The sequence below is a fragment of the Lathamus discolor genome, chromosome 2 (assembly GCF_037157495.1).
Source record: "Lathamus discolor isolate bLatDis1 chromosome 2, bLatDis1.hap1, whole genome shotgun sequence".
Lineage (NCBI taxonomy): Eukaryota > Metazoa > Chordata > Aves > Psittaciformes > Psittacidae > Lathamus > Lathamus discolor.
In genome coordinates, this window is record NC_088885.1 from 159,843,942 (window position 1) to 159,852,786 (window position 8,845).

At 60.5% G+C, this 8,845-nt stretch overlaps 1 protein-coding gene across 2 annotated transcripts; it reads right to left on the reverse strand.

Annotated features, from left to right (window-relative positions):
- Positions 1 to 12: 12 nt before the first annotated feature.
- On the reverse strand, positions 13 to 7,213 carry NAPRT (nicotinate phosphoribosyltransferase). 2 transcript variants are annotated; one of them, XM_065669076.1, is made up of 13 exons: positions 6,949 to 7,213; positions 6,135 to 6,262; positions 5,948 to 6,030; positions 5,637 to 5,767; positions 5,444 to 5,559; positions 4,771 to 4,964; positions 3,129 to 3,320; positions 2,916 to 3,000; positions 2,619 to 2,699; positions 1,478 to 1,580; positions 1,203 to 1,360; positions 847 to 954; positions 13 to 708 (listed from the first exon to the last, which is right to left on the reverse strand). In XM_065669076.1, exons 1-13 carry the CDS (start codon positions 7,133 to 7,135, stop codon positions 649 to 651), a joined length of 1,626 nt encoding a protein of 541 aa, XP_065525148.1. In that variant the 5' UTR covers positions 7,136 to 7,213; the 3' UTR covers positions 13 to 648. The 2 variants fall into 2 exon arrangements, with proteins under 2 accessions (XP_065525148.1, XP_065525150.1); XM_065669078.1 differs by having other exon boundaries at positions 3,129 to 3,269; positions 6,949 to 7,212.
- Positions 7,214 to 8,845: the final 1,632 nt, after the last annotated feature.

An 8,845-nucleotide genomic window follows, 5' to 3' on the forward strand; every position in this document is an offset into this window, starting at 1 on the left:
CCCATGGGGTGGTTGTAGTTAGGTAAAGGCTTTTATTTAATCTCTTGCATAGAATAAAGCTAATTCCAGGGATTAAGGAACATCAGGTTGCAGAGTGCAGGTGCCAACATGGAGCTGGCATCAACCAGGAGGTGACCTCCACCCCCATTTAAAATGGGAAGAGGCGGAATGTGGCCACAGAGCCAAAGCCTAAAGAGAAAGGGCAAAGTGCATCTGCCAGGGATGTCCCAGAGGACATTCCCATAGTAGGACCCCTTCTTGTGCACTTAGGACTTGGGTTCTAGTGCCACTGAGAAGCTTCAGTGTGAGTTGCCACCACTGAAGGTGCAGGACTGGCATGGTGTTAGGCATGGTGGGCAATGCTGCCACAACAGAAGGCACAGGGCTTGCAGGAGCATTGATGTTGGCAGCACCATCATGGGAGAAGGTGCAGGGTCACCAGGGTGGGCAAGGAAGGACCATCTCTTCCAGAAGGATTTCCCAGCTCCACCTGTCTCATCCCACCTTTGGGTGCTCTTCCAGTTCCTGCAGGGTCTTCAGCTGAGCACCACACAGCTGTTAAAGCCATTGATTCCCAATGTAGTCACTTGGCCTTCAAAAGAGCATGAAGAATAGCTGGTCCCAAGCAGGGGATGAGCAGGGACCTCCTCACTGGCTGGCCTGCTGCAGCGTGGTGAGGAGCTGGTGCAGTTTCTCCGTCACAGCCACCTACATGGGAGCAAGAGTGGACAATAAACCCCATGGGGATGTGCAGCTCCATCTCCATGCTCTGGTGGAGCCACGCTCGGGCCACCAGTGCTGGGCAGGGCTCCTGGGTGTGGATTGATGGTGCCATAATGGACATACAGGGTAGGGCTGTGGGTCACGGAGCCGGCGGTGAGCAGGGTTGAGGAGGCCGAGGGACTCCTGAGCGTGGGTCCTCACCTCGGTCAGGCTGGGCAGGGGCTCAAACACCTACAGTGACAGAGATGTATCACCAGGACCATGGGGGCAGATGGTCACCAAGCCCCAAACCCCAATGAGTCAGCTCCAGGCTGGACTCTGATGGTACCATGTGCTTGGTGGCACCTTGGTTGGGGCAGGGACCATCTCAGATGCAAGGAAACACAGGGATTTAACCATTTGATCCATGGTGGCCAAGACAGCACCACCCTGGCTTGGTCCTTCACCCAACATGAAGGACCAGCAGAGCCACCCCTGACCTGCCCATCTCTGAAGTAGGTGCGATGGAGGGGCTCCACGGTGGTGGGCACGACCCTGCTGGTCTCACCAAGCTGCCCCAGGACACGGACCACCAGCTCCTGCCCTGCGCTGGGTGAGGGCTCCTCCTCCAGCGCCATGAGGTCCATGAAGGGGTGACCTGCAGAGGGACCGTGTTAGAGACCAGGGAGCACAGGACATCAGGAACAGGGTTATGGAGCAGGAGTGGGGACACAGGTTAGGAGGGCAGGGCAGGGACAAGGATGACCCAACTCACCAGCAGCATCAGAGAGCCGATAGATCATCTTAATCCCTGGGATTGTCATCTTCTCCTCATCTTCTGTGAGCTTCAGGCATGGGGAGCCATTGACCTCCACCAGCTGCAGGAGAAGGCAGTTAAGGGGATGGGCACTTTGTCACAGGCACCAATTCAGGGTGGTGCTGAAGACCCGCTGAGCTGTGTGCCCTCTGTGAGTGTCCCCATGAGCTGGGGAGGCCACTGATGCAACCCCCAGCTGAAGACATGACAAAAGAACCCTCAAACCACCCCAGAGTTGGACATTTATAGAATCATAGAATCATAGAACAGTTAGGGTTGGAAAGGACCTCAAGATCATCCAGTTCCAACCCCCTTGCCATGGGCAGGGACACCTCACACTAAACCATCCCACCCAAGGCTTCATCCAACCTGGCCTTGAACATGGCCAGGGATGGAGCACTCACAACCTCCCTGGGCAACCCATTCCAGTGCCTCACCACCCTAACAGGAAAGAATTTCCTCCTTAGATCCAATCTAAACTTCCCCTGTTTCAGTTTGAACCCGTTACCCCTTGTCCTGTCACTGCAGTCCCTGACAAAGAGTCCCTCCCCAGCATCCCTATAGGCCCCCTTCAGGTACTGGAAGGCTGCTCTGAGGTCTCCATGCAGCCTTCTCTTCTCCAGGCTGAACAGCCCCAACTTCCTCAGCCTGTCTGGAAGCTCCTCACTGCAGTGCTCTCATCAATGTTATGTCCATGAAGGGGAGACCTGAGAGCAGCTCCAGTGCCTGAAGGGGCTGCAGGAAGCCTGGAGAGGGGCTTGGGACAAGGGCCTGTAGGGACAGGCCAAGGGGAATGGCTTTAACCTGCCAGAGGGGAGACTGAGCTGAGCTCTTAGGCAGAAGCTCTTCCCTGTGAGGGTGCTGAGGCGCTGGCACAGGGTGCCCAGAGAAGCTGTGGCTGCCCCATCCCTGGCAGTGCTCAAGGCCAGGTTGGACACAGGGGCTTGGAGCACCCTGCTCTAGTGGAAGGGGTCCCTGCCCATGGCAGGGAGCTGGATGATGGATCCCCCTTCCCTCCTCACCCCCAGTCTTGCAAAGCCCAGGAGATCCCAGGGAGCCCCCCAGCCCAAGCAGGACCAAGAGCTGCTGCCACCTCTACCTTGTAGACACAGCCCAGGGATGGCTGCAGAGGACACGTCACCAGGTTGGTCCCGATGCCGATCATGTCAATCTCACTCCCCTGGTGCAAAGAGAAGACAGGGATCATCAAAAGCCCATCACAAGAGCCATGGGCACGGCTCTGCCCAGAGGTGTCTGTCTGTCCATGCATCCCACCCAAAAAGCCCTGTTTTTCCTACCCTGGAAACTCTTTCCTGTTCTCGCCCAGGGAGAACATCCCTGGTGACTCAGATCCACCCCAAACCTCAGCAAAGGCCATGGTGAGGAGCCACCTCACCTCCCTGCTGAACTCCTCCAGGCTCTGCTCACTGATGTCGTTGCTGACGGCAATGGGGATGGTCTCAAACCAGGGCACTTGGAAGCTGGTGAGGAACGAGGGATGGGGTGAAGGGTTTGGGGGGGACCCATAACTTCGCTCCCATCGCCCCCATGACCTGGGTGGTGAAGCCAGGACCAGTGGCACCCAGCCCGGGGTCGGTGCGGGACTCACTGAGCACCACAGGCTCGCAGCACCCGGCGGATCTCCTTGGACTGCTTGGCCAGGTCCCCGCTGTCCAGGCGCACGCCGATGGCGCGGTACCCCAACTGCTGCAGGGCCAGCGCCACCGCACAGAAGTTGGGCAACCCACTCCTGGGATGGAGGAGGAGAGGGTTAATGTCCGTTGGATTGTGGGACAGGGACCTAGGATGGATGCAGCAGGTCCATCAGGCAACAGCGAAGCTTGGGAATGCTGCAGGTGGAAATCCAACAGCTCCGTGTCCTTACCTTGACACAGAATCATAGAAGAGTTCGGGTTGGAAAGGACCTCAAGATCATCCAGTTCCAACCCCCTGCCATGGACAGGGACACCTCACACTAAACCATCCCACACAAGGCTTCGTCCAACCTGGCCTTGAACACTGCCAGGGATGGAGCACTCACAACCTCCCTGGGCAACCCATTCCAGTGCCTCAGCACCCTAACAGGAAAGAATTTCCTCCTTAGATCCAATCTAAACTTCCCCTGTTTCAGTTTTAACCCGTTACCCCCTGTCCTGTCACTACAGTCCCTGACGAAGAGTCCCTCCCCAGCATCCCTATAGGCCCCCTTCAGGTACTGGAAGGCTGCTATTAGGTCCCCACGCAGCCTTCTCTTCTCCAGGCTGAACAGCCCCAACTTCCTCAGCCTGTCTTCATACGGGAGGTGCTCCAGTCCCCTGAGCATCCTCGTGGCCTCCTCTGGACTTGTTCCAACAGTTCCATGTCCTTTTTATGTTGAGGACACCAGAACTGCACACAATGCTCCAGGTGAGGTCTCACAAGAGCAGAGGGGCAGGATCACCTCCTTCGCCCTGCTGGTCACGCTCCTTTTGATGCAGCCCAGGATCCGGTTGGTTTCTGGGCTGCGAGCGCACACTGCAGCCGGCTCATGTTCATTTTCTCATCGACCAGCACCCCCAAGTCCTTCTCTGCAGGGCCGCTCTGAATCTCTTCTTTGCCCAGTCTGTAGCTGTGCCTGGGATTGCTCTGACCCAGGTGTAGGACCTTGCACTTGGCATGGTTGAACTTCAGGCTGGCATCAGACATGGAGCTGTTGGAGCAAGTCCAGAGGAGGCCACGAGGATGAGCAGGGGCTGGAGCAGCTCCTGTATGGAGCCAGGCTGAGAACACGGGGGCTGTTCAGCCTGGAGAAGAGAAGCTGTGTGGAGACCTCAGAGCAGCTTCCAGTGTCTGAAGGGGGCTACAAGGATGCTGGAGAGGGACTGGAGCGATAGGAGAGAAGATGATAGATTCAAACTGAAACAGGGAAGATTTAGGTTGTATATAAGGAATTCTTTACTGTGAGACACTGGAACAGGCTGCCTAAGGAACTGGTAAATGCTCCATCCCTGGCAGTGTTCAAGGCCAGGTTGGACATGGGCTTGGAGCACCCTGCTCTAGTGGAAGGTGTCCCTGCCCGTGCCAGGGGTTGGAGCTGGATGAGCTTTATGGTCCCTTCCAACCCAAACCATTCCATGGTTCTATATAGGCAGAATTCAGCAGTGTAGGGATCTACGATTCTATCCCTGCTCGAAGGCCACCAAGCAAGGAGGGATGCACCCATCCCCTCTGCCCCAGCGACAAAGCCACGCTGTGGGACTCGGCATTCCCACCTCCTCACGCAATAGGTGTCCAGCAGCCCCTGGAAGTTACTGGGGAAGGTGATGGCGTAGGACACGAACGCAGCCAGCTCCCCCTGGTTCGCCCTCTCCGGAGGGGTCTGCAGCAGCTCACACACTCGTTGCAGCCAGGACACGGCCAGGGCCAGGAGATCCACTGGTTCTCCTCCTGCCAACGGCAGCACCTCCTGCCCGGAGAACATGGGCTTTGCATCCTCCATGGTGCCATGGGCAGAGCATCACATCCTCGTCTCCATCCCCATCCCATCCCAACTTCATATCATCCCCATCCCCATCTCATCCCTATCCCATCTCCATTCCCATATCATCACTATCCCGTTTCCATTCCCATACTATCGCCATACCATCCCTGTCCCTATCCCTTCTCTATTCCCATCCCATCCCCATCCCATCTCCATTCCCATACTATCCTGATCCCCTTCTCATTCCCATTCCCACCTCCAACCCCATCCCATCCCTATCCCCATCTCCACCCCACCCTATCTCATCCCTATCCCACCTCCATTCCCACACTATCCTCATCCCCTTCTCATCCCCATCCCACCTCCATCCCCATCCCCATCCCATCCTTATCCCCATCTTCACCCCACCCCATCTCATCTCCAGCCCATCCCCATCCCCATCCGCTGCCCACAGCGATGCTCACCCGCGGCTGCACCTCCTCCAGTGAGGTGAAGGACATGATGAAGGAATGGGCGATGGTGCCACGCACCGGGATGTCGTAGAGCTTCCCCGCCAGGACATTGCTGGTGCTGTCGAAGCCTGTGAGGAGGGATGGGGTGGACACACCGGTAACAAGACGGCCACGGTGCCACCAGGCACCCCAGGGCATCACTCACCCCCGATGTAGGAGTACTTGGACGCTGAAAGGGCCCCATCGGGTCCCTGAGCGCGCCGGAGCCCCATCTCTATCAGCTTCACGTCTGGACCAGCAAGGAGGCGGAAGCGGGCAGCGTTCGTGGCCACCAGGCTATGGGAGGAAGGGACAGGTCACACCAAGGCAGGCTGAACACGGAGCCAGCACGCAGCCAAGAGCAGAGGGGCTTCGGGACCTTCTCCACTCAACCACAGGGGACGGCAGCACCATGGGACCCGGAGGAGATGCTGCTGTCCCCAGCGGCGGGGTGCCCGGAGCAGGACGCGTCCCTACCTGGCGTAGTTGACCAAGCACAGCAGCATGGTCTCCAGCAGCTGCACCACCAGCAGCGGCCCCTTCACCTGCAGGAACGGGACCTGCGAGGACACCTCAGCGCTGAGGTCCCGTCCTCCCCAGGGACGCAGGAGCCGGCGGCCCCACGGCCCCTCCGGAGCACGGGAGGGGACCGAGCATGTCCCACCCTGGGGAAGACGACGGAGCCCTCCGGCACGGCCGACACGGTCACCTCGGAGGCGTCCAGCGTGGACAGGAACTCGAAGAAGGCGTCCTCGGTGGTGCTGGGCAGGACGGAGCGCAGGTAGGCGACGTCTGCGGGGGCAGAGCTCGGTGAGGACTGGGGGGCCCAGGGACATGTCCCTTGTAGGCAGGGGGCAATGAACAGCACCCAGTAAGAGGTGTGATGAGAAAGGGGGGCCGGGGTACCCCCTGAGCGAGCCCCCTCTGCTCTCACTGAGGGTGTCCCAGGGCCTCTGGTGTTCATGTTCACTGCCCCCCACGTCGCACTGGACATCAAATCATGGAATGGTTTGGGTTGGAAGGGACCTTAAAGCCCATCCAGCTCCAACCCCTGCCCCGGGCAGGGACCCCTTCCACTGGAGCAGGGTGCTCCAAGCCCCTGTGTCCAACCTGGCCTTGAGCACTGCCAGGGATGGGGCAGCCACAGCTTCTCTGGGCACCCTGTGCCAGCGCCTCAGCACCCTCACAGGGAAGAGCTTCTGCCTAAGAGCTCATCTCAGTCTCCCCTCGGGCAGGTTCAAGCCATTCCCCTTGGCCTGTCCCTACAGGCCCTTGGCCCAAGCCCCTCTCCAGGCTCCCTGCAGCCCCTTCAGGCACTGGAGCTGCTCTCAGGTCCCCCCTCAGGAGCCTTCTCCTCTCCCGCTCCCTCAGCCCGGCTCCAGCGCCCGCAGCAGCCCCGTGCCCTCCCCAGCCCTCGCGTCCCTCCGGCTCCGCCGCCGCGCAGGACACGGGGCTGCCCCCCCCCGCCCCGCACGCACCCGCGTTGGAGAAGCGGAAGGCCCGCAGGCAGCGCAGCGCCTCGGCCAGGCCCGCGCCCAGCGCGAAGGAGCCGCCGAAGGGCCCGCGGCGGAAGAAGAGCTCGGCCGCGGCCGGGGCGCGGTGGCGCCGGGCCCGCCAGTGCCCGTAGGCCATGGTGAGCTGGTAGAGGTCGGCGAGCGGAGCCATGGCCCCGCGCGGGGCAGCCTGGGAGCGGCGGGCGGGCCGCGAGGGAGGAGCGGGGCAGCGGGCACCGGGGGCAGCGGGCACCGGGGGCAGCCAGGGCCGGAGGGGACCGGGCAGCGCAGGGGGCAGCGGAAGGGACGCGACCCGTGCAAGGGCAGCAGCGGCCGCACACAGCGCACGCAGGGGGGCAGGACCGCAGGGGGCAGCAGAGGGGACGCGACCCGTGCAAAGGCGCACCCGGCGCACGCAGCGGGGCGGTTCGCTGGGGCACCGCGCACGGAGCGATGGCAGCAGAGAGAGGAAGCGGCACGCGTGGCACCGGGGGGCAGCCCAGGGCACGGGGATCGGACACTGCAAGGACAGCAGCGCGGGGAGCACCGCACACGGCGGCAGCACAGAGGGGAAACGGTGCAGGGATGGCGGCACACGGGGACACACAGGTCACAGGGATGGGGACACCGGACACACAGGGATGGCGGCACACATGGCACCACGCATGGCAGCACATGGCAGCACATGGGGACACACAGGTCACAGGGATGAGGACATTGGACACACAGGGATGGCAGCACATGGGGACACACAGGTCACAGGGATGGGGACACCGGACACACAGGGATGGCGGCACACATGGCACCATGCATGACAGCACATGGGGACACAGGTCACAGGGATGAGGACATTGGACACACAGGGATGGCAGCACATGGGGACACACAGGTCACAGGGATGGGGACATTGGACACACAGGGATGGCGGCACACATGGCACCATGCATGGCAGCACATGGGGACACAGGTCACAGGGATGAGGACATTGGACACACAGGGATGGCAGCACATGGGGACACACAGGTCACAGGGATGAGGACACCGGACACACAGGGATGGCGGCACACATGGCACCACGCATGGCAGCGCATGGCGACACACAGGTCGCAGGACACCAGGGATGAGGACACCAGACACATAGGGATGGCAGCACACAGGGGAACAGGACACACAGTGATGGTGGCAGCAGAGAGGGGATGGGGCATACGGAGACAGGACACAAGGGTGTCAACATGGAGGGGTGATGAGGCACAAGGATAGTAGCACACGGGACACACAGGGATGGTGGCAGCAGAGGGGATGGGGCATACAAAGATATAGGACACAAGGGTGTCAACAAGGAGGGGTGATGAGGCACAAGGATAGCAGCACACAGGGATGGCAGGATGCAGGGGATGCAGGGCACTATGGATAGCAGCACACATGGACGTGGGACACACATGCACCAGGGGTGGCTGCACACAAGGGCACATGGGGACACAGGGATGGCAGCACAGAGAGGTCCCTGGACACCATGGCTGGCAGCACATAGGCAGATGGGACATGGGGTACCCAGGCCACCCAACATCCCTAGCACCAGGCATATGGGACACTGGTGGCTTAAGGGACAAATGGCCCAGGGAGGAAGGGACATGGGATAGATACCCAGACACAGGAGAAGGGTGCCCAAAACACCAGGCTTGTGATGCACTGATCATGGGCGGTACTAGGGACAGGGCAGCTGTGATGGCAGCACACAAGTGACACAGGGCCCCTGGGACCAGGTCGATGGGACACTGCATGGGTGGCAGCAGGCACACACGGCCCCAGCTATCCCATGGGACTCCAGGGACAGCAGCATGAGACAAGAGGGACACATCAAGCAAGCACAGGACACATCACA

Coding starts and splice junctions, on each gene's coding strand:
- NAPRT (XM_065669076.1), bottom strand. CDS start 7,135: ATGGCTCCGCTCGCCGACCTCTACCAGCTCACCATGGCCTACGGGCAC. Junction 1,361..1,477: donor TCGGCTCTCTGATGCTGCTG/GTGAGTTGGGTC, acceptor GTCCCTCTGCAG/GTCACCCCTTCATGGACCTC. Junction 709..846: donor GTGACCCACAGCCCTACCCT/GTATGTCCATTA, acceptor GCTCCCATGTAG/GTGGCTGTGACGGAGAAACT.